Consider the following 26442-nt stretch of genomic DNA (forward strand, 5'->3'; position numbering starts at 1 on the left):
GTTTTTGCAAGTTCAATGATTTTTAATGAAAAGCTAGTTCATTGGCTTCATTTTGATATGTCTACTATCTAAATCGATTCAGTGGTTCAAAAGTTATGAACTATTGAAAAAAGTCATTTTTGGGAAAAAGTGGAAAAAATTGTTTTTCAGACCATCTTAAAATAGAAATGGGCACCCTAATGAAAAAAATTAAAAAATACGGGTCTAATATTTTGCGAAAAAGAAGAAAACTACCACTTTTCATGGAAATCTGAGAACCACTATATCGGTTTGACATGGAATGGCTTATAAGCCCTCTCTGAAATTCACATTCCCTGTGCTTCAGTAAGAAAAAGATAAACAGTGTTATATATTTATTGTAACGCTAACCGATAACGTAGACGTTTGCATCAAAATTAAACAAATTCACAGGCAATTTCAAAAAAACAGATGAAAGGGGAAAAAATATTATTAATCAAGCCATAACTATTATTGGAACGTTATTTGAAAAAATCTGTATGAAACCCAAAAAATCTGTAATCTGTGTCTACATGCAAAAACAATCCGTGGCTCAACGAGTTAACTTAAAGTGGTATATACGTCAAACTTTGTTGAATTTTAAGGTTTTTCCAAATGATATACCAAAAAAATATCAAAGGGAGGGGAGAGGGTTCGTTTGGGATTTGATTTGGGATATATGAAAGTTTTTGTAATAAATTCAATTTTTGAATGAAATTTTTCTAACAATGCATTTAAAATCTTGTTTTCCTGAATAGTTCATTAATTTTCCAACAACTTTGTTGAACATCGTATTTTAACCAAACATCTGGGTTTTGAGTTACGATTTGTGATTTAAAATGCTGATGAATATTTCAAGAAAAAAATCACAATGATTATTTTCCCTCCATATCCCTTCACAATAATTATCATCTTGCCTATTCCTTGACCAATTTTGTTTTTGATATTTATCGTTCGATCGATTCAAGGTGTATGTACCTTGGATCGATCTTTCTTACACACTCGCAGTGTTATTTTTCTTATGCTTACTCTAAGGAATTATATACAGTGTGGCGCCTACCCAAGCAGCAACATGCAACACTGTCTTTGAGTTTATATAAAGGTTCTCCAGAACATTCTGAGGCTCAAACCAATTGATCTACCATTTCAACCACGACTTGTACAATATTCAAAACGAGAAATCTTACCCAAAATGGTTCATATAGACCGCGTGCTATGCTGGCTTTGAGTTTATATGAACATCAGGTGTTATAGTTCAAATCATTCAGAAGATCATTTGGTCAATGTGCTCCATTGACTTCAATTGATATGAATATAAAATACAAGTATTCTTGTTTCCGTTTGCATCAATCGACCATTCGACGAAATGAGCATTTGAAAATCTCATGTGTCACAACATGCGGCAAAGATTATTTTTAGGTAATCTGAAAAGGGAGACCTGTAAAATTAATTGAATCGGCTACATATCCTATTACTCATCGAGTCTTTTTCAATCAAAATCCTATTTGGGACGGTGGAAAACTAACCTAAGAAGGTGATCGAGAGAACTCCTTTAAAATCAATCGTCCCGGCGAAATCTTATGTTATTCATAGTGTATACACTTTATAGAACTCTATTCGCGACAGCGGAGAGTTATCTTTGAAAAACCTTAAAAGATAACCGGAAGAAGTATAAAACCAATCGGATGGCGAATAACGGAATATATTCGTCTTCAAACTCGAAGGAGGAGAGTTCTCTTTTGGAAACCTGAGAAGGTAACCGAGAGAACTTATCTAAAACCACTATTTACGGCGATATGTTCTGCTATCGATCGCGCGTAATCTGTATTGAAATTCAATTGTGACGGTAGAGAGTTATCTTACTTTACGTAAGAGCGATGGATAACAGGTATTACAACCGTCTTCCTTAGGGGCTTTGGACACTCTGCTCTGGTTCTCAATAGTTTCAAGTTCATGCTTGGACATACTATAATAGTTATCCGCCATTCGCGGGCGAAGTTTCTTTTGTTTTACATTCTTAGTGAGTGCGAAAATGATAGCGAAAAAAAAAAAAGAAAAAATATATTAAATAAATTAGAATAGAATTTCTTAAATAAAATGATTTTACAGGATCCAGCTTTCGTCCAGTTTTTTAAAGAGAATTCTACCAGTTTTTTGAAAAATATTTTTTGGCAACCCTGCTTACAGCTATAACGGCATCCTAGCGGACTGTGGGAATGTAAAGGGTGTGTCACATCAAATTGCATCACGGAAAAAACGCTGTAGAAATTCGCCCAGTAGACCGATCCTTTTGAAAATTTTAGATAGTAAAATAAAAACTATTAAACAACTATTAAACAACAACGAAGGTGACCCCGTTGGCTTCGTACCACTCCAACACGTCCTTTGAATAGTGGCACGAAGCGAGATCCGGCCAGAAGATGGTCGGGCCCTCGTGCTGCTTCAATAGTGGTAGTAAGCGCTTCTGTAGGCACTCCTTAAGGTAAACCTGCCAGTTTACCGTGCCGGTCATCACGAAGGGGGCGCTCCGCTTTCCGCAAGAGCAGATCGCTTGCCACACCATGTACTTTTTGGCAAACTTGGATAGTTTCTGCTTGCGAATCTCCTCCGGAACGCTGAATTTGTCCTCTGCGGAGAAGAACAACTGGCCCGGCAGCTGACGAAAGTCCGCTTTGACGTAGGTTTCGTCGTCCATTACCAGGCATTGCGGCTTCGTCAGCATTTCGGTGTACAGCTTCCGGGCTCGCGTCTTCCCCACCATGTTTTGCCTTTCGTCGCGGTTAGGAGCCTTCTGAACCTTGTATGTACGCAGGCCCTTCCGCTGCTTGGTCCGCTGGACGAATGAACTTGACAAATTCAGCTTATTGGCGACATCCCGGACCGAACTTCTCGGATCACGTCTAAACTGCTTAACTACGCGCTTGAGATCTTGTTCACTGACGGAGCATCCATTTTTGCCGTTCTTCACCTTCCGGTCGATGGTTACGTTCTCGAAGTATCGTTTTAGTACTCTGCTGATCGTGGATTGGACGATTCCCAGCATCTTACCGATGTCCCGATGTGACAACTCCGGATTCTCGAAATGAGTGCACAGGATTAATTCACGACACTCTTTTTCGTTCGACGACATTTTTCCAAATTTACGAAAAATTGACAGTGAAGCATGGCCAACATGATCTATACACTCTTATATGATTATAAGCGAAAGCTGAAGATATAATTCCTAAAAATTAAATTTCTACAGCGTTTTTTCCGTGATGCAATTTGATGTGACACACCCTTTATGGTGTGAACCGAAGAAATGGTCATGTTTGCTACAGGGAATGGTTCGCGTCATTCGAAGTTAACCGAAAGGATGATTCATGATTTCTGGTGTCGTTGGATAGGAGAGTACTTTCTTGCCATTATCTGGCTATGTGATCCAAGTGATTTGAGCCGGTTAATCAACTCCGATGAAGTAGAAGTCGTTGCAAATGGAACGATAAGGAACCAACAGTTTATAGGAGGTACATGGGCGTTCGATGCGAATCTCTTTCTCTGGAGCCGTCGTTTGAGGTTTGGGAACATATAGTAGTCGCTGGGGGCCAATTCTGGAGAATATGGTGGGTGATCAACCAATTGGAATCGTAATTGGTCCAACTTGGCCATCCCTTTTATGGACGTATGTGACGGTGCGTACAGAACTTTTTTCTTCGCCATGTGGGGCCATTTTTTCTTTATTTCGTCGTTCAGTTTGTCCAATAACGTTGCATAATACTCTCTGGTAGGTGAAATGTGGATAATACGGACAGTGGGGGTAACGTGGTCAGGTGGTTCATTTGTACAGGGTTTTCCAACTTCAAAGTTTTTTTTCCAAATTTAAAGTAAATTGAAATAAAACACACTTAGAATTCGTATTTCGATGAAACTTTTATTTCAAATTAAAGTTTGGTTTATGCCATTATGTGTAAAATACAACATCATTCAAATGTCCACCTAGGGCTTCCTCGCACACCTTGATCCGGAACAGGTAATTTTCGATGACTTTTCGGCACATATGGGGCGGTATCTCGGTCATAACTTCACGAATGTTGTCTTTCAAATGTTCCAGAGTTTGCGGAGAGTTGGCATAGACACGGTCTTTCGCATAACCCCACATAACCCCTCAAATTTCGTTCGCAATATGGCCATGTTCGGTCGTGTTGTGTGGCACGTGGCGCCGTCCTGCTGAAATCACATGTCATCCGTATCCATATCTACAATTTGTGGCAAAAAAAATCGGTTAACATGCGGCTATAGCGCTCACCATTCACAGTTACCGTTTCGCCGTCCTCATTTTCAAAGAAATACGGCCCGATGACTCCACCAGACCATAATGACCAAACAGTGACTTTTGGCGGATGCAATGGCCTCTCAACAATCACGTGTGAATTTTCTGAGCCCCATATACGGAAATTTTGGGTGTTAACATAGCCACCGAGCTCGAAATGTGCCTCATCACTGAAGAAAATTTGATGCGAAAATTCAGCATTTTGCTGCTGTTGTTCGTTCACCCAATCGACGTATGCCCGACGCATTACATGGTCACCACGCTCTAATTTTTGTACCAGTTGGACTTTATATGGATGTAGGTGCAAGTCCAAATGCAAAATTCGCCACAGTGATGTGTTTGACAAGCCCAATTGCTGAGCACGCCGTGGAATCGAAACATTCGGGTCATCCTCCACACTGGCAGCAACAGCAGCAACATTTTCGGCCGAACGCACATTACGATGATGCACAGGTTTCACAATATCCGTTACGGATCCAGTTTGTTCGAATTTACGCACTGGATTAGCGATTGTGTACTCTGTAGGCCGTCCATGACGACCAAAATCCGTCCGTAATGCTCGAAAAACATTTGCCAGTTTTTCATCATTTTTATAGTATAATTTAACAAAATTAACACGTTGTACGATGCTAAAACGATCCATATTGTAAAATGGCAGACATTCAACTAACGATATGACGCTTTGGTTGACAGCTATGTCAAACGGTTGTCAGCGCAGGGCTGTATACTTTCGGAAGCCCGAAATGGAAAACCCTGTATAGTTACATTTTGAATTTCTGATTTCTGTTAATAAGAACATCATCTACATGTTATTCTATGATATTTAAACCACCCAATGGCAATGAATACTGATCAAAGGTGGAAAAAGGAAATAAACTGAAAATCATACATGATTCCGCGTGTGGACGTACACCCAAACTAGCATTGGCAGAAAACATTTCATTTTTGGCAGAAATGCGCAAATAATGAGTTGTTTTACAAGCTTAAAAAAAGGCTTGTATGTATGTGAGCAGACATCTCTTTCTGTTTTCTTTTCACATTTCATATGGGATTGTGCCAAAAAAAAAATCCATACGACGTCAATGGGGGTCGAACCAAGGCTGGCTGGAATGCAAAGCTATTTCACTCGATCACGCTATCCCTATAGCTGCCAGCGCTGTTATATAGGAGCGTCATAATATTACACCTCATCATAAAATGAAGTTGGATAGTGTTTTCTAAGAGGACAAAGAAGAACATGAACGAGAATATATCTTTCTCTGTCTGGTCCGTGTATTTGGCAAACTATACGAAAAGCTTTCATATGCTTTCATTTAAATTTGTCTCCTGTTTCGCTCGTTCACATTGGCTTTAGCATATATATTATACAAATGCTATGCATGTATTCTGGGAGTAGAACATTTTATGTTATTTTCAGCTCATTTAATGTAATAAATTGAGATGTCATAACATGTGCTAAAAATTAACTTTGGGTGTAGTTATAGCGGCTTCGATATTAAGTATTTTGAGTGTTTTGGGGTCTTTCTGTTTACACTGCTGAGAAGCACAATATCACAATATCACATTTAACGGACATTCGTGATGAGCTCAGACCATGGTCAAATAAAATTATTCCTCTCACGAGCGATAAATTCGCTCGCTTGAAATATTACAAACCTGTCAAACCTTACCCGCATCTAATTTTTTTGTACTTTTCAGTTCGTTTTAATTTCAGTAAAAACATTCGACTCGATCAAATTTCAGGGATACAAAGTTGAGATCCATTCGAGTAGTTTTGATTCGATCGGATTTCAGAGTACGGGAGATTAATAACTTAGCCAAAAACGATCGCCTTCGATGATCCATCTTGAACTGTCATTATCGACAAATTGTTCAAACGATATTGAAACTATCCAGACATTCGTACATCGCCTCCTGTGCTTTTCTGTGACGATTGAGAAGCTGCTTCTTGAATTTGACGTGCTTTTCCGGTGGATATATCAAGCTCGATGCAATTGGATGTCGTATGTCTCAAGAACTCACCCACCAATTTCTGGCGGTTTTCATTTAAGAAGAGTTTCAGTTCCCCTTTTTCCAGCAAGTAAAATTGTGCTTCATCCATCTACAGGTTCTATCAGTTTAAACGCTCACGCTAAAAAATCGAATAGCTCCTTATAATTTCTTTTCGCTCCGTCGATGGTAACACTGCATTCCTGGTGAAGCATTCACTGAAGCAAGTATATACGCCATAGCAATTCAAGAGCAATATGAGAAAGAGAAACAAGAGGACATATTGCAAAAAACACGCATTAATTTTTTCCGCATACTTTGAGACATACACGGCCCCCGTCGCGAAAAGGTTACAGGTTTACGTTTATGCTCTCCTATTTACTGTTATAAAACACTTTCCATGTATACATTTAAGATTCAACTTCATTTTATAGTGTGGGCTAATATACTCACGCATTTGTGCAACAGTGCCAGTGGTTATGTGGAAAGTGTGGTCGTGTAAAACAGTCTTACTTCCCAGCCGACCTTGGTTCAATCCCTAATTGGCATCGTTTGGACTTTCTTTTTTTTATGCAATTCCAAGCTGACATTCGGTCTGAGAGAACGACAGGTCTGCTCTGCTCCATACATCAAACATTGCAACACTCATAAAAAGATGCTTTTATCTGTGCATTTCACTCTTTAGCACACGAAAAAGCATTTTTTTCCTTCCATAGATGATATTTATTCTGCCAACGTTAGTTTGTGTGTACGCACTATGAATGCAGATGAAATCAAAATCCTCAATCCAATCCTTTGAGCTCCTAAAGTTCCTGTTCATATGCTCCGAGTTGCCACATATTATCAATCCGTAGATTTCGAACAATTTTCGCTGATTATCGTAAAATTAACATTGTTATTATTAAACATTGCAAACTTTGCAAGACAGATGCAACTTCACAAAACACTACATTCGATACAACGTCTTTCAAAATTCACATTTTGGAACACTAATTCCACAAACGCAACTAATTTGAATCCTCACTGTTACCATTCTTTTTTTTCATTTCCTGCCTCAATCTATATGGATACTTTGATCCGTGTGCCCGCTTGTGATGTTGTCTCGAATTTGCATCTCTGCTCCGGATGGGAACTTCAAACAAAACGAAACGAATCTTCAACCAAATGATGCTTTCTTGTTGTGTTTCGATTGGGATTTGTGCGTGGATTTGCGTTGCGTGTATACCCGCATCAGCAATGTGGGCAGCACACCAAAGACATGGACTCATACAGCGGCTGGCCTGCACCGAGGAACCACATGTCTATGAAACAAGGATACGAGGTATTTCGATCTCCAACCCACCACATTCCTGTATGCATTTAGAAGGGTTTCTGTTCTTACGATCTTATTTCCGACGGTTCTTTTTTTTTATTTCAATCCTTCGCACACACTTTTTTGTTGCGCTACTGCCTAGCAGAAAAGAAAAGCCGTTTCCTGTTCTATCCGTTTCCTGCGAATTCCTAATAACAATCAGCATTGATTCAGCCATTTCGTGCGCTAGGGTGCTGCTGAAATCACTTGTTGTCAGAAGCATGGCATAGAGCCCACCTCAGATCAACCCTTTTAGTTCCCATATCGATCCTATATTGCAATCCAATTGATGTTGTGTGTGTTCTGCTTGACTGTGTATTTTCACTAATTGTGTTCTTCTTTTGCAATCGTGGTTTCGCCTTTTGTGTCCTTTCTTTTTTTTTCAGTATGCGGGTTATTGTATGAAGTTCCGCTGCTGATGTGTCGGCCAGTTCAGTACGAATATGATTTTTATTGGCATCCTTTTCAAGATTTTTTTTCTTCTGTTCACGAGATTTTCTGTTCATGATTTCTGGGATTCGGAAATGAGTTGCAATGTTCATGGATTTAATTTGTCCCAAAAATTGGATCGTTTCAATAATATCGTAGGTTCGTATTTGTCTGTTTTTTCTCCTTTCCAATTTACACATTCATCAATAAACAAATTTGGAGAGCTTTCGCGTTAGCCTCTGAGAAATTTGGCCAAAACAACGCCAGAAAAAAGCGAAGCAATTAATATGATTGTTTACCAACCCTCTGTCTCTTCCCAAACAGGCGAAAATGAATGCGGTCGATCATCACCACCATCATCATCACAGCTCCCTGCAGAAAGGTAAGTGACATGCGAGCGCTTGTGGGCGAAATATTTATTTGTACTTTCGTCGCTTTCGACACAGTAATTGAAATTTCAAAATTTAATATTTCAATTTGTTTCACCTCTTTCTTTCACCCCGCGCCTTCGACGAAGGTCACATGATTGACGACGGCCGGCTGCTGGATCACCACGGAATGCAATCGGCTCAGATGAGTCAAATCTACGGAGCCCGTGGAGCCTCCAGCAACGGTTCCCCCGGTGGGCCTCATATGCATCCGAATTCTGCCGCCCTCCTCGTCGTCCCGCAGCCCATCAATGCAACCAAAATAGGAGCCGCTCTGCCCAACGGGACAGGCCGGAAGTACCAGTGCAAAATGTGTCCCCAGGTAAGACATTTCGATTTTCTTTTTTTCTCTCCCCGAGCAAATGCTCTTGAGGCGTTGTGCCTAAGACGATCCGATGCTACGGGAGGGTGATTATAAAATTATAAGGCTCTCCGCCGGAGAACAGGTCGGAAATTGCGCTAAAACGCGATTGGGCTAGCCGGATGCATAATTAATGGGCAACGGAGCGGAGTGTTTTGCGCTAATTAATGGACCCTCACTGTACCTGGTTGTCCTCTTCGGGGAAGGTTTGCCTGAATTGTTAATGAATAATTGTTAACGCTGGTCGCACAGACAACGTGGGTGTTTTAATTGAAAGATATTCCAGGGCGGGAAGGTGCTCGCACAATGTTTCAAACGTCACCCTTAGTTTTTGATAGAATAGAACTGATCGAAAATAAGGTTACAGAAAATATTAGATTTCAACTATCAGTGATCAAGTGCTGTTCCGCGCTATCTATACATAAGTGTATATTACCGGTATGCAGCTGTAACACTTGTATGTTTCCTCAACATACCTGAAGTCTTAATACGTATCCACCAAATTTAAATGAAATTTTCAACGTATCTTCGATGAGGCAGATAATGTTTTTTTCACAGGTCAATTTAACATCAGCATTTAAGACTAGACAGTATTTATGTGTTCTCACATATATACAGTAAAACTTCAATTATCCACTAACGGATGATCCGTGCGGATTATTCGCGAGAACGAGTTCCATAGTAATTGTGTTAACCTTCCCGAACTTGATCATACTGTAGCATAAACTGTTAAAAAAGTGGAAAATAAACCTATATACAGGGTGGGCCATTTAAAGTGAAAGGATTTGTTTTTGCAATAGCAAAGTAAAGAAGTGGAATTTTAATTTTTTTTTTTTGAAATTCATTTATTTTGGTCCAAGGAGATTTGTTCTAACTACTTTTTGATTATGATATCTCGTAAATGACCGCCTCTGGCCTTGACCGCAAAATGTGCCCTTTTTTCGGCATTTTCCATCACTTTGCCCAATGTTTCGGCCGATATGGCAGCAATTTCTTGTCGGATATTGTCTTTCAGCGCAGCTAGGGTCCTTGGTTTACCAGTGTATACCTTGGATTTTAAATATCCCCATAAAAAAAAGGTAGGAGGTGTCAAATCAGGTGATCTCGGTGGCCAGTCATAATCGCCGTTTTTCGATATTAATCTTCCGGGGAACATTTCTCGCAATAATTTAGTCGTGGCAGCCGCTGTATGGCATGTAGCGCCGTCCTGTTGGAACCAATAATTGTCCAATTCATTTTCACGAACAAATGGCAATAAAAAATCGGTTATCATTGTCCGATAACGCTCCCCATTCACGGTTACCGTTGCTCCATTTTCGTTTTCAAAGAAGTACGGGCCGATGACTTTATCGGCATAAATGCCACACCACACAGTAACTTTTTGGTCGTGAAGAGGTTGCGTTTCGATGAATTGAGGGTTTTCAGTAGCATAAAACCGACAATTTTGTTTATTTACTCCTCCATTCAAGTTGAAATGCGCCTCTTCAGACATTATGATTTTTTGCCAAAAGCCACAATTGAGAAGTTATTTTGAATGTACAGCTGAACAATTTCAGCGCGTTGTTTAGGTGTGTATTGTTCCATGGTTAAAATTGTACTGAAATGACGCTTCCAACGCGGTATGACATTTGTTAATCTGACATCTCTGTCAAAAGTTATGGGGTTGCCAGATGCTTCCACTTTAAATGGCCCACCCTGTATGTGCTGAAAAGTCCCGGAATTTTAAATCAACACAATCGTTTCTGGGCAAAGCTGTGTTTATTATTGTTAGCTGTTTCCTTCGAGGGTAATACACTCGGTATAGCGAGTTTCCAATATTTCGATTCCTTTTCTGTAGTACGAAACGTCTGAGTCTTCGAAATAGGCCTCAGTGTCACCCTGCAGACCAGTGCCGAAAATATTCACGTTAACGACATTCAAATACGGCGAATTTCAGCTCATTTTGCTTTGTATTGATAATCCACTGCTCAAGCGAGAGTCGATAAATATGAGAACAACACTACCAAACAAGATGGTGGAGTTAACAGGTGGCTCGTAATTTACACTATTTAGAAAAGACGTATGAGGAATGGCAAGACGAAAAGTTTGGATTTGTTTATGTTATTACTTACGTTTATGTTATTACTTACGTTTGAAGCAGTATAATAAATAAACAGTTGTCGTTGAAAATAGTAACCTAGTAACCTTTAGGCATATGCTTCCGCTTACTGGCTCGGCTAATGTGATTCAGGGAATGCTTTGATCGTGGTACCACCACTGGCGCATAATTTGCAGCTTTGTTTTTTGTGCTGGTTCATAACGGCAATCAACCGTGCCGGCGAAACTGTAGTCAATGTTTAGTGTTGTTTGGATACCATCTATGTAAATAAGTTCAAACTTACGGGATACGTCCGAACGACAATTCTGACATTACGTTTTACCTTCCACTTCACTTTCCTTGCTACCAACGTACACCAGTGGAATGAACATTAACATCAGCTTGCCATGAAGTTCATTTTTCATTTGCAACTTTATCTTGGTCATGATATCCGTAACGTCGAAATTGAAGATAATTCTGTGTTAGTGAAAATTAAAGCATAACATTCAACGTCTACAAATTGAGAGTGAAATCGAGTAATAGTAAAGGGTGGTCATTCATCACACAAAATTCTTATTTTTGACGTCTTCGGCAATGGGATGTATAGTATAACTCTTGCTATGTTTTGTTGAATCCACTCCCGATTGGCCGGAAATGGCATACACTTCCAATTATATGGGCAATAGGTGACAATAACAGACGAGCTGATACCTTCCTGATTTTTCAGGATTTTCCAGACTTTTTGACACGTTCCCTGATATCCTGACAAACATTCAATTTTTCCTGATTTTTCTGAAATGATCCTGATTTTCCCTGATTTTGTACTTTTTACTTTATCAGAATGGAAATGATCCGTAATACGAAGTTTTCCTGGTTGGAAATGAGAATTGTCATAATAGCCTACATAAAAAGGGTCTCCAGTACGCACTTGTATAATTTTTAATCTTTTTTTGTTTATTATCTATATGTTCCGAAGCGATTCGCTTTATCGAAGATATCCTGTCGACATTGCTTAAAGTTGAAGTTGGCGTAAAAAAGATACTCTATTAAATTAGCAAACCCAAAGGCAATTTCAAATCGTTATAATTTGAATGAAAATAATTACTTGTTGTTTTTTTGAATGGACTCGTAGTTCTCATTCTTACTATACAACTGTGTCGATAAATTTTCTGATATTTCCACATAAAAACACATCATCATTAGAATAAGTTTTCGAAATTGATCTCGAAACTGAACCTATTCATTACTCTCGAAATTCCATTATGAGCTTCTACTAATAAAACAATCGATAAATTCCCACAACTATTGCTCGCAACAAACTAAAGAAACTTCCAAAATTGGTCAATGCGATATTCGTCGTGTTCCATCAGAGCAACGCCAAACTTCATGTCTCTATGACAACACGACAATTTATTTTGGATGTATGTTTTGGAATGTGCAATCCTACCAGCTAAACTAATCGGGTATTGCACTTTCAGATTATCACAGGTTAAGGTCCCTGCGAAATTCTCTCGAACAAACGAACTTGGACACTATAGACAGAATAGAAAATATCTTGATTTTATATATATAAAACAATTTTCGTCGAGAAAGCAAACATATTCTGGGAGGCTTATTTTTTTAAGGTTTGTGAAAGATGGCGAAAGATCGTGGAACAAAACTGTGCACTTAAATTTGAATAAATGTATGTCTATCTTTAAAAATCATTTGTTTATGTTTCCAAAAATCGGTTCGAACCGATATGAGCATCCTGATTTCTCCTGATTTTTATTTTCATTCACCCTGATTTTTGAAAATAGTTGGCAACCCTGACTGGCTCTAAATGATCAGCAATGATACAAAACCCCCACGATATTGGCATTGGATGAAAGAGCTTCATAAGCAGAAGTCGAATATCGTATTCCGATGCCATTTTAGGAAAGAAGATGGTGGCTTCCGGTTCATTGAAAACGGCCCTGGAAGACCGAAACGGAAACGGAACGCTCAACGCCGTTCTACGCTAAACGTCGCTCAACCACTCAACACCGCACGACGGTCAACGCCCGACGAAAACTAATGTTGCCTTTTCCGGATTCCTGGTTCTTTGTGTTTTTCTAAATATGGAAATCAAACTCGTTTTCAACAAAAATTTACTGCAAGCGATGAAGATCAACTTCACGTTCGTGATAATTATCTGAAATTATTTACAGTAATGAAAGTGCCTGAATGCAGGCTTTTTGAAATTCGGTGATGCTGTTTTCGTTCAATATAGCAGACAAAGTTCAACCGTCTCGACTCTTGTGTTATACTTATTATGGCAGATATGGTATGGGATTTCAACGGAAGATATTTCATCCGACACTCGGAAAAAGCTATTTTTTCCATTCGTGAATGAATTTTGAAAGGAAGCTTCAGTTCACTGACCATCAAGCCTCCTTCACCGCCCTTCGAAAACAACACCACCTTTGGTTTATCATCACTAGGACGCACTACCTGCAGCAAGATGGAAGCCCTAAATCCCCTCGACACAGTCGTTCAATTACAGCCTACGCTCACCTTAGTCGTCCTGGTCCTGCGGTCGAGAGTGGATGCAGGCAAGTATGTTTTTTGTGATCGCTCGTACCTGCCTCACTCCGTCCAAACCTCCAGCAATTGTACGTCTACATGGACCGATCAGTTTGATGGATTGCAGACTCCTACAAATGTTGAATCATCTTCGCCGGAACGCACTGCCGAAAATGTTATACCTCCAAGTACCCTTGAACCAGCCACACCAATTGCAGTCAGCGCTCTTCTTGATGTGCGCAATGAGGTCGTCGATGTTTCTGGTGTCATAGCTGCACGAGCACCGCAATACACGCATCAAACGAGTAATAAGCTTTTACTACTGGGACGCACGAACAACGGCATCATGGAAGCCCCTAACCCGTCCAACTCAGTCGAGCCCTGCATTCAGCGTCAGTACAGGCGCCCCGGTCCTGCTGTTGAGTCTGGGGAAGGGGTCTTTCAACGTGCCAAGGGGTCTAGGCGAGTATAATTCAATTGAGCCCCATTCGAGACCTGACCTGCCTTTGTATTCTAGCGTGACGGTAGCACAATTACCAATGCCATTTGGTTGTACTACCAGAACGTACGCGGCCTGAGGACGAAAATTGACGATCTCTATGTGGCAGTAAGCGATTGCAATTACGACGTTATTATGTTGACTGAAACCGGACTTGACGATTGCATCAACTCCCTGCAGCTGTTTGGAGCTGCGTAGTATACATTCCACCCGACCGAAGCCGCGACATGGGGGTTTATGATTCTCATCTGGCTTCCGTGCGAGAGCTGTGTGACCGAGCGTCCTCTGATGACACAGTTTTAGTATGTGGTGATTTCAATCAGCCCCATATTGCGTGGGGATAGCATGCCGACTTAGTTGTTAATCTGAACCCCTCTTTGACCTCTACGGCGAGTGCTGTTATAGTGGATGGAGTCTCCTTTCTCGGTCTTCAGCAGCATAACTTCATTCGCAATTCTCGGGGCCGTACACTTGATCAGGTTTTTTGCGCAGCTGACATCAACATAACTATCTCCGAATCCGTTTAGCCGCTGCTAACGGTGGATCTGTACCATCCTTCGTTAGTGCTGTCTTTATCGGCTAATGGTGGATCTCTGTCGACTGCGAAGGATCTAAGCAAAAGCGAACTACCACTGAATTACGCTAAAATCGATTTCGCTGCATTCAATGAGTTTTTGAGTAGCTACAGTTGGAGTGCCCTTGGCCAGGACGTTAATGGCATGGCGACACGTTTTTGCGAAATCGTTTCCAGCTGGCTCGTAACGAATACTCCACGGAAAAAAAACTATGTCACCAGCATGGAGCACTCCACTTCTTCGCGTCTTACGGCGCAACAAAAATTCTTGTCAACGCAAACTGCGACGTCAACCTGTTGAAACCAAGGCGCCTCTATATATACGAGGTGAAACAGCCATATTGGAAATGCTGTCGGTATTGTTTACAAACAGCATCAGAACGCTGCCGGCGGCTCTCTACAAACTGCTACGACGCTTATTCGAACGATGCCTACTATGTTCGGGTTTCGCGAATTTATGTGAAAAAGAAAGAATGATTTTGTAGAATTTCATTCTCATATCTACTACTCTCGCATGTGAAAATGCAAAAATGGCGTATCCTAGCAATAACAAAACAAACAACCCCCGCTCCACAAACCGTAGTCCCCTTCTTATTGAAGTGATGATGTTGTTTCACCTGTTATACATTGATATAAGCGCCTTGGTTGAAACTAAGCATAACTTTCAACTTGCGAGCAATGCATACCGCAGCCTTAACGCTTCTCTTTATGAATCATACGTCCTTCGTGCAGACAAACTTACGTAGGAATCCAAGGAGTTTCTGGAATTTTGTCAATTCCAAGCGTAAAACTATAGGCATCCAATCTAAGAAATTTTTGGGTGATTCGGAGTCATCGTCTGTCCCGGAAACGTGTGATTTGTTTTCTAAACTTTTTGCTTCAGTTTTTGTCGCTGATGCAGCCACCTCATCTGAAGCCGAGAGGGCTGCTGCTAACGTTCCAGAGTATTCAATAGACTTGCGGTCATTCGTTGTTACTCCACAGATGGTAGAGAAGTCCGTAAAAAAGTTGAAACGTTCAACAGTTCCTGGCCCAGATAGAACTCCAGCAATAGTTTTCTGCCGCTGTGCTTCAGCTTTGGCGTCACCACACTACCGCATATACACAGCTCCGCTGGATCAAGGAGTCTTTCCGGATGTGCGGAAGTACTCATTTGTGTTTCCCGTCTTCAAAAAAAGAGACAAGTGTCACGTGAGCAACTATCGCGGGATAACCAGCTTATCTGCCGCCTCTAAGCAATTTGAGATGATTGTAAACGATGTTGTCTTCTTCGAAGTTAAGAGCTATATCTCATCAGTACAACATGATTCTATGCCAGGACGCTCGGAGGGCACCAATCTTCTCGAGTTCTCATCGTTCTGTGTCAACTGCCTAGAAGAACGTGCTCAGGTTGATGCTATTTACACCGACATAAAAGCCACTTTCGACCTAATTGACCACCGCATGCTGCTGAGAAAGATATCCCGTCTTGGTGCTTCTGATGGATTCATCAACTGAATGAGGTCATACCTTTCTGGAAGAACGCTCCGTGTTAAGCTCCTATATCACACTTCGTCTCCGTTTGCTGTTAGTTCGGGAGTTCCACAAGGCAGTAATCTAGGGCCACTGCTGTTCGCGATATTCTACTATAATGTGTCCCTTATTCTAGCATCCGGCTGTGTGTCGATCTACGCAGACGACTTAAAAATTTATTTGGCTATCAGTACTCTTGAGGATTGTCGTCGACTACAGAGCTTGCTTGACCAGTTCGTCAGTTGGTGCCACTTGAATAAACTGACCATAAGCATCGCCAAGTATGTGATCATGAGCTTTCACCGAAAAAAAAAACAGCCAATTATATTCAACTACACGATCGACGATTTCACTTTAGAGAGAGTCAGTCAGGTTAACGACTTGGGTGTTGTTCTCGATCATAGGCTCACACCGATCTGCATTGATCACTAAGGCTAATCATCAGCTTGGATTCATATCGAGAATCTGTAGGGACTTTACTGATCCCTATTGCCTGGAATCGCTGTACTGCTCTCATGTTCGGCCGATTCTCGAGACTGCATCGGTAGTAGGGATCCATTACCAGCGTATGTGGAGCATCAGGATTGAGCGGATTCAAAAATGTTTTATTCGAAGAACGCTCAGGCATCTGCCTTGACGTGAACCCCGGAACCTGCCGCCATATGTAGCCAGATGTCGCTTGCTAAATCTGGATACACTTGAGAAACGAAGGCGTATTCAACAAACTACTTTAATTGTCAAGCTTCTTTGTGGTGAAATTGAAGCGTCTCACCTGCTCGAGATGGTAAACTTTCGTGCTCCCAGCAAAATTCTACGATCCTCGTATTTGCAGCAACCGCTTCCACGTCGATCATCGTTTGAGCAACATGAGCCGATCTCGGGAATGATCCGTACGTTTTCGTCAGTAGAGCAGTTTTTTTGTTTTTGGAGAACCATCACTACGCTTCAAAAACAGAATTGTGAAATCCGATGTGTTTAATGTTGTGTTTTAATGTTTTAGTTTTAAGTTTTCATTCATTAAGACTATGTCGGATTAATTTTTATCCAAACAATAAACAATTTTGATAATTTGTGGCACTGCTACAGACTGTCTATTGGACTCAGGAGTGTAGTAATGGATCCACATTTCATCCATTGTCTCAAAACGTCGAGAGAAGTCAACTCGATTACGCTTCAACAATGCCAAACCGACTATTGAATCATCAACGCGCCGCTGTTTTTGGTCGACGGCAAACGCGGCACCCATCACGCGGATAGCTTTTTCATGTCCAAAATGTAGTGCAAAATGTATCCCATTCGTTCATTTGAAATGCCTACGGCCTCAGCTACCTCACGTTACTTCACTTCACGATCGTTCAAAACGAGTCGATGTACTTGTTTCACGATTTCTGGATTCGTAACCTCTTTTGGCGTTCCACAGCGAGGTGCATCTGCGGTGCTTGTACGGACAATCTTAAATTCGCTAAACCACCGATAAACTGATGTTCTCGATGGAGCAGAAGTGGAATAACATTTCGTTAACCACCGCATTGATTATTCAGGAGTTTTTGACATCCAAAAACAATGTTTGATAAAAATACGATATTCCTCTTTTTCCATTTTCTATACGAATGCTCAGGTAGTGATACTTAAACAACTGTAGTTTGTGCACAAATAAACGAATTGTCATGAAACATCTCAATAAATTCATGAAACAATTGCTAGACCTAGTTACCAACATTAGACTTCTGTCAAGCTGAAGACACTTTCATCAATTCCCACATTTTGTGCGGAAAAAAATTGCCCCTTCCAACCTAACCCCTTCATCCGCAGCGTATTAATCAGGCAGGGTCAATTTAACTTTGCTCCAAACCCCGAACTACATTCGAATCCAATTCATTCCGGCCCATAGCGCTGAATGGTCACCTAGCAGCAGCGAGAAAAAAATCTCATTATCAACTAATTACAAACACTCAATCAGGCTTAATGAAAGGAAGTGAAACACTTCTTTGTGTCGAGTGCCGGGTTGAGCGTTTGCTTCAAATTAGAATTTGAACTTTGTCTACGACACCTTTTCCTTGGCATAGAACAAGGGTATTTGTCCAAATGTGACCGATCTCAAATACCGTTCGAATCGGACATCGATAGAAACTTGATCCACAAAGTGAAAAGTTTGAGTTTATCCCTAGTGTTTTTTGTTAATTTTTATCCTGACTATTCCAATGAATGCAACGCCTCTCGCCAAGGCGAAGATAAAGTGTGACTTGATGAAACTGTCCACTTCATTTGAAAGCATCACTCACGGCTGTTGGGCAGCTGCTCGAGCGTGGTCCAGTTGGCCAGGGTTTCGTACAAAAAATAATTCAAACTTGTAAATTTAGTTTTTCCAGCGAAATGTTGCCATGAGTGGTGGGTAGTTGTAGTGGTAGTTGGAGCGCGCGATGTTGAAAACTGAGTGATTTTTTCGCTCATTTTTACCACACTGCAATTTCCCAACTTTTGCCTTTCCCCCCGTTCGATGAAAAAGAGTGAGACAGGGGACGAGGACGCAAATTGGACAGAAAAAAACGGAAAAATTTTATTTTCGACTGCGCGAAACCCATTGGGGAATGGTTTGAAACAAAACAAGAGGGGAGAAAAATCATTAAAACATTTTTAAATTGAATTTTGCTTCCTTTTGTTCGGAAGAAGAAGGGTCAAAGGGTTTTTTTCCTTTTGATAGTGCGAAACCGAAGTGACGCTCGAGGAGTTTATTAGCGTTGTGTGCGAAAACTTCTAATTTATTTTTAGGACATTTCATCATTTTCAAAAGTGATATCATGCAGCTTAATATTCATCTGATTAATAAAATCTAACTTAATACATTCCTATCAATATTTATATAAAGAAGTAGGAACATATTACATAAGTCTCACGCACCTTAACCGTTTTGAGCTCGAAGTTCCAGTTTATCTAATTACTATACAATAGCAAAACAGGAAATGATAGAACAACTAATCCTCCTTTGAACCCTTTGTTCGGCGATTTCCACCGAATGTCCAAATTTATCCTCCCAGCCGACCACGGTGGGTGGAGGCAAAGGGGGATCTCTCGATAACAAACCAAAAAAAAAATCACTAACTCGATGCCGCTGACGATGCTGTACAAACTGCAGACCGGACGGTTTCCAAGGGGACGCCCGAATGTGGTGAGCCTATGCTAACCACCACCCTGCCGCGCCCGGATCATCAATGAATGGTTGCATTTGTGCGTGTGGTCGTGAACCGACAGCCTCCGCGTAGATAGGAAATCGCGTTTCTTTTTCCTCGTTTTTCTGGGAAAAAATCCATGCTTTTTTATCCAAGCTTACCCCGTTCGCACACATAGGCGTTCCGTTTTGATTATGTATTTTTTCTGGCCATGTACGTTCCGGTGATTTTTATTTCTTATTTTGCATGCATTCGTTTTCGTGCTCTCCCTCTCTTGGCGAGGACTTTTTTTTCGCTGACTTGCTATCATGCAGCATCGGAGCCGAGATCTGGTTCTCCTTCTTTTCCCGCTCCCGCTCTCGCATACAAATGCACCACGCGCTGCTGGTCGCTCTCTTTCCGTGACCGTCGGACTATCGGTTTTCTATTTATGCCACCCCCGCACCCACTCAGAAGATGAGGGAGGGGCGGAGAGGAAGGTCGAATGCAGCGCGTTGATTATTCTGCGGTGGGCTTTGAACGTCTTCATTGGGGGGAAATTGATTTCCTGTAAGCCTTTCCTATTCTTCGTTTTTTGCTGAATCACGTAACACAACTGCGTAAGGATGTCACATCAAACGCGAAGCGCACATTTCTCAATTAAATCTCATACTATTCTGTATGAGATAAGGTGGAATTCTGAGACGATAGCACACATCCGGTTTTGATTCCGATGCCGAATAACACTCCTTGATTGCGACAAAATTGACCAACTACGATAACGGCACGATTATATCACATTCAAACATTCAAACTTTTATTGAAATTTTTTCTCTTCAGAAAAGTGTGAAGAGCGAAGTGTGACAACGATTTTTTAATTCCATTTTTTGATTCTTGAAACTCTCTAACTTCCATGTAGATTAACACATGAAGGTGCATCTCAGTTTCCCATTTTGTAATATTGGAAAAAAATGTTTTCTCATTTTCTCAATGTTTCCAATACTTAAAACTATATTCTCTTTCTTTTTTATTTTTTCCTTTTTTTTGGGATTGTGCCCAAACAATGTCGACGGGGATCGAACCAAGCCCGATCAGTATGCAAGGCTGTTTAACATGACCACGCTATCCACACAGCCACTGGTGCTGTTGTATAAATGCATGATAATATTACACCTCATTATAAAGTGAAGTTGGAAAGTGTTTTAATAGTAAAAAGGAGAGCATAAGCGTGAGTCTACATCTCTCTCGGTCTGGGCCGTGTATGTGGCAAAGTAAGAGAAAAGCTTTAATACGTGCTTATTTGCAATGTGTCTCTTGTTTCGATCATTCATATTGATCTTATATTGTTATAGCATATATATCATACAAATAATATACCAGTATGGGAGAGTAGCGCATTTTCTGTTATTTTTAGGCTCATTTGATGTAATAAATCGGGATATCAAAACATGTGCTAAAATGAATTTTGAGGGCAGAACGTCCCCATGAATCCTTCTACTGGTTGAATTCATTTGAGATTGTTTTGATTGAATTCATTTTCGCACAGCGAATCGTTTTTTTTTTCGTAGATTTTCAGACAACTTCCTGTGATTGTGTAAATACTGCATAAAGTACGTATGATAACTAATACATTTTAAGTCTAATGTATCCCCAAAACTCTGTAATGTTCCATCTATATTGATGGGCTGTTTTTCTATCGTGATCGATCAAAGGAAATTAGAGGAGCACTTCATTGCAAGTTGTATCGGAATTACAAAGTACGAGGCGTACTCTTGGAAGGAACGACTCGGTAATTTGTGAAATATATGGAGCAATTCCCAGGGTTGCCAACTGAAATTTTCTAAAATCAGGAAAAATGAAAATAAAAATCAGAAGAAATCAGGATAATTAATATTGGATTGTCCGGAATATTCGTGCTCATTTTTGAGAAAATAAAAGCAACATTTTTGTTTTTAATTTCAATTTTGTATGCACAGTTTTATTCCACAGCCGTTCGTCATCTTTCACGAAGCATATAAATTTTATCATCTCAGAACATGTTTGCTTTTTCGTCGGAACAGTTCAAGGTTTTTTAAGCTGTTCATAGAGTCGAAGATTTTTTCTCTTGAAATGACTAAGAAGTTAGAAAAAAATTCGTAGCACTATCTTGAATGTTCATTTATTGAATTCGCGTTGGCAGCATTGAGCCTCGTGTTCTGTCATTGTGAAGCAAAAATCATATTTGATACTTCAAACACTTTTGAACTAAGAATTATTAATAAAATTTTACTTTCCCGCATCGAATATGTATTCTACGTAATAGAGGAACTCATTTTTGTTTTAAAATTGTGAAAAATATTGAACAGAAAACTGTATTTGATAATGTTTTTCAATTATAATGACTAGCTTTTATGGTAATATCAAGAAATGTGTAGACAGATGGCACAGTAAAAGTCAGGACAACATTAAAAAAAACTAAAAACAAAAATATTTCAATTCAAAATATAACGATTTGAAACGACTTTCGGACATTCTAATCTGATGACGTATTTTTCTTTAACGCCAGCTTCAAGATTTAATAAATGATGACAATGTTCCCTCCGGAAACACGAATCCCTTCGGAATAGATATATGGTAATCGAACAAAGAGTAAGCATTATAGAAGTGTGGACCGAATAGCTTATTTTGTGTAAGCTGTTAGAATAATTCGCATTTCCAACATTTCCATTGTATTTATTACGGATAATTCTGTTTCTAATGAAGTAAAAACCACAAAAATCAGAAAAAATCAGGATCATTTCAGTAAAATCAGGGAAAATCGAGTTTTTGTCAGGATATCAGGGAGTGTGCCAAAAAGACTGGGAAATTCTGAAAAATCAGAAAGGTTGGCATCTCTAATTCCGCCCCTCACCAGCCGGCTGGTGACCCCACCCTCTCCGATTTTTTGAAACTTGGTACTTATGATGGAAACTACCTAAAATCACGATTTTCATTATCATATGACCAATTTAAACTACGACTGATTTTTTTAAAATATGCAGAAACATAGAACTTTTTTTCAAAAAAACGTAACTCAAAATTCAGATGTCCGATTAAAATATAATCTTTGACAAAATTGTTAGAATATTGTGCTATTGGTACGAGTGAATCGTGTACGAGTGAAGGTCATTGCTGTCCGCTTTCGACCTGACCTTTCGTTAAGTGGAACGAAGGAACAAAGGAACCAGCGCTCTTGCAGCGAGCCGGATTGCAGCTGTTGAACTGATTCGGCATAACGGGATCGACATCGCGTGACTGTCGCAAACGGGATTCATCACCACGTGGCTCCGTAAGCTATTCTTGCGCTATTGTGTTGTCTCCGTAGCGCGTAGCCTCTGTCTCTCCCTGATTAGGGCAGTAGAGCGCATTATTGGAACAACTTTTATATTAAGGTACACATATTTATTATTAATATTATTATTCAATTCATTTGTTCATTGTTTAATATTATTATCAATTATTATCATTTTTTTTTGCAATTTTTTTTTGAGATTATTGTTAAAATCAATAATAAATTAGAAATAAGACAGAAATCTTTGTAAAATGGAGTATAGTGGAGGATCTCCAGAGATGGAGATCTCCGATAATGAATCTCATACAAGATCTGGGAAGAACATAAACGAGTCCCTCATAAGGAAGATAATTCTTCTGGGACAAATCCGCTCATCCTACCAAGCCCCCCTCTAAGAAAATTGCAAGCCTCCCTTCTCAACCCACTGTTACTTCCACTCCCCCTCTCCCATCATCGATTTCGCTTCCCCCTTCTGATGCTTCCGATCCAACCCAATCCTCGTCCTCGTCCTCATCCTCATCCTCGTCCTCGTTCTCGTCCTCGTCCTCGTCCTCGTCTTCCCCCTCTGTTGTTTCCGCTCCACGTGTCAGAGTTTATCCAGAAGATGCACCTGGAACTGGCCCGTGGGTTGTTTTCCTCCGGCCAAAACCGAAAGGAAAAAACCTTAACGTGATTCAGATCATGAAAGATCTGGCCAGATACACTTCTGTATCTGAAATTCGCATGGTTAGACCGAACAAATTGCGAGTTGTCGTGAATGACCGGAAACACGCAAACGAGATTGTTGCTGATCAACATTTCACTCTCGAATATCGAACATTTATACCCTCCCATAACGTAGAAATTGAGGGGGTGATAACTGAAACGGGTCTGACGAGCGAACAAATAAAAGCAGAAGGAAAAGGCAAGTTCAAGAAGCTCCCCTCAATGGAAGTGAAAATCTTGGACTATCGCCAACTCGGGAAACTTTCCCATGATGGGGACCAAACTAAATTTACGCCGTCCGACTCGTTTCGAGTCACCTTTGCTGGTGCCGCCCTCCCTGACTACGTTATGGTGGACAAATTGAGACTACCTATGCGACTCTTCGTGCCAAAGCCCATGACTTGCAACAAATGCAAGTCAGTTGGTCACACTTCGGATTATTGTGCCAACAAGGAGCGCTGTGCCACTTGCGGAGAGTAACATGAGGGGAAATCCTGCAGTGCGACTGAGCATAAATGTCCATATTGCGGGGGATCCCCACACGAGCTCTCAGTTTGTGAAACTTACAAGAGTCGCTGGGAGAAACAGAAGCGCTCTTTAAAGGAACGCTCGAAGCGCACATTTGCGGAAATTTTAAAGGGCGCTTCGCCACTGACCCAACAACAAGAACAACCAATCTCAACACACAATACCTTTTCCACGTTGCCAGTTGATGAAATGGAAGCGGACACAGCTAGCGGGGGCACACCGTTTATTTTCAAAGGGAATCCCCGGCGCAAAAATGTGACCACTCCCAAAGTTCAAGAACAAGTCCCCACGGTTATATCCTCTGTTAGCTTGCCTAAAAAATCGAGTGCAGCGGACAAGCAAAACCAGGTTCCTCCTGGCTTCCGTGGGAATATTTCATCTTCGAACGACCCAGCTCTCGAGGGGACATCAAAAACCCCAACTGTCCCTATTTTTCCGTCCAGTTCAACTTCCCAATCGGGATTTATAAAGTTGTCTGACCTTTTGGATCAAATCTTCAAGTGTTTTAATGTTTCCGACTCCATCAGAACCATTGTCATCTCAATGCTTCCAGTATTAAAGACAATTTTGCAACAATTGATGCAAACATGGCCCCTCCTTGCAATGATTATCTCTCTTGATGTCTAATTCAAATAGAGAGGTCGGAGATATCACTGTTTTACAGTGGAATTGTCGTAGTCTTATCCCTAAATTGGATACATTCAAATTTTTAATTCATAACTTCAATTGTGATGTTTTTGCTCTGTCCGAAACTTGGCTTTCTTCGCGAGATGATATCACTTTCCACGATTTTAATATTATTCGCTTGGACCGTGATGATAGATACGGAGGGGTGCTTTTGGGGATCAATAAGTGCCACTCGTTTTTTAGAATTGACCTTCCACCTATTGGAGGGATCGAAGCTGTTGCTTGTCATGCAAACATCAGAGGCAAAGACCTCTGTATTGTCAGCTTGTATTGGCCTCCGAGAGCTGCGGTTAGCCGCAAACAACTTGATGACATGTGCTCACTCCTTCCTGAGCCACGATTGATCTTGGGAGACTTCAACTCTCACGGAACTGCCTGGGGAACAGTACGACGACAATCGTTCATTGTTGATATATGACCTTTGTAACAGCTTCAATATGACCGTTTTGAACACTGGGGAAACAACACGTGTACCTAAACCTCCTGCTAACCCAAGTGCTCTTGACCTCTCGCTTTGCTCGAATTCACTATCGTTAGATTGCAAGTGGAATGTAATCCAGAACCCCAACGGTAGTGATCACTTGCCAATCAAAATTTCAATCACCATTGGGTCGAATTCTTCTGAATCTATAAACATGGCATATGACCTCACAAGACACATTGACTGGAAAAAATATGCGGACGCGATTGCTCTAGCCATCAATTCCAGAGATGGTTTACCTCCATTGGAGGAGTATAACTTCCTTTCTCGTTTGATCTATGACAGCGCGGTTCGCGCTCAAACGAAACCCATCCCAGGTTCCACCATTTACCGAAGGCCTCCCAATCTATGGTGGGATAGCCAATGTTCCAAGCTTTACGTAGAAAAATCGAATGCATTTAAAGCTTTTCGGAAACGTGGAACCCCTGAAAATTTTCAAACGTATTTAGCCCTTGAAGATCAATTTAAAAACTTAATCAAAGGGAAAAAACGTGCTTATTGGCGAAATTTCGTGGGAGGTTTGTCACGAGAAACGTCAATGAAAAAATTATGGAAAGTGGCTCGAAACATGAGAAATCGCTCTTCAACGAATGAAAGCGAAGAATATTCACATCGATGGATTTTTAATTTTGCACGGAAGGTTTGTCCTGATTCCGCTCCTGTGCAAAAAATTGTTCGAGATATACCACAAGATAGGTGCGATCTTGATTCTGAGTTTTCGATGGTAGAATTCTCTCTTGCTCTCCTTTCATGTAATAATTCTGCTCCAGGAACGGATAGAATTAAGTTGAACTTGTTAAAAAACCTCCCTGATGTGGCGAAACATCGCTTGTTGAATTTATTCATTCGGTTTCTGGAGAATAATATTGTTCCAGATGATTGGAGACAAGTACGAGTTATAGCTATTGAAAAACCCGGAAAACCCGCGTCCGACTTCAATTCGTACCGCCCAATAGCAATGCTGTCTTGTATACGGAAATTGTTGGAGAAAATGATCTTGTTTCGCCTTGATCGATGGGTTGAAACGAATGGCCTACTCTCAGATACACAATATGGGTTCCGCAGGGGCAAGGGGACGAATGATTGTCTTGCGTTGCTTTCTTCAGAAATTCAAATGGCTTACGCCGAAAAAAAACAAATGGCTTCAGTATTCTTGGACATAAAGGGGGCCTTCGATTCTGTTTCAATAGAGGTTTTGTCGGACAAATTACACTCTCGGGGACTGCCGCCTCTATTGAATAATATGTTATATAACTTGCTTTGTGAGAAGCATTTGAACTTTTCTCACGGAGATTCGGCAGTAAGTCGGGTCTCTTACATGGGCCTCCCCCAGGGCTCATGTTTAAGCCCCCTTTTGTACAACTTCTATTTAAGCGACATCGACAATTGCCTTACACAAAATTGCAGCCTAAGACAACTTGCAGATGATGGAGTGGTGTCTGTCGTAGGATCAAACGAATCCGACCTGCAAGAACCCTTACAAGATACTTTGAACAATTTTTCAACCTGGGCCAT

The 26442-nt window shown here is 40.7% G+C and overlaps 1 protein-coding gene across 4 annotated transcripts in view; it reads left to right on the forward strand.

Moving 5' to 3' along the window:
• The window catches only part of LOC129774659 (zinc finger protein rotund-like), a 245985-nt gene that overhangs the window by 167795 nt on the left and 51748 nt on the right, over nt 1-26442 (forward strand). For 3 of the 4 annotated variants that reach the window (XM_055778479.1, XM_055778480.1, XM_055778477.1), the window contains exons 3-5: nt 7530-7616; nt 8400-8457; nt 8593-8825. In XM_055778479.1, the coding sequence (XP_055634454.1) occupies nt 7530-7616; nt 8400-8457; nt 8593-8825 (378 nt within the window). The remainder of the gene's footprint in view (nt 1-7529; nt 7617-8399; nt 8458-8592; nt 8826-26442) is intronic. The other variant, XM_055778478.1, reaches the window with a different exon arrangement.

This window comes from Toxorhynchites rutilus, chromosome 3, assembly GCF_029784135.1.
Source record: "Toxorhynchites rutilus septentrionalis strain SRP chromosome 3, ASM2978413v1, whole genome shotgun sequence".
Lineage (NCBI taxonomy): Eukaryota > Metazoa > Arthropoda > Insecta > Diptera > Culicidae > Toxorhynchites > Toxorhynchites rutilus.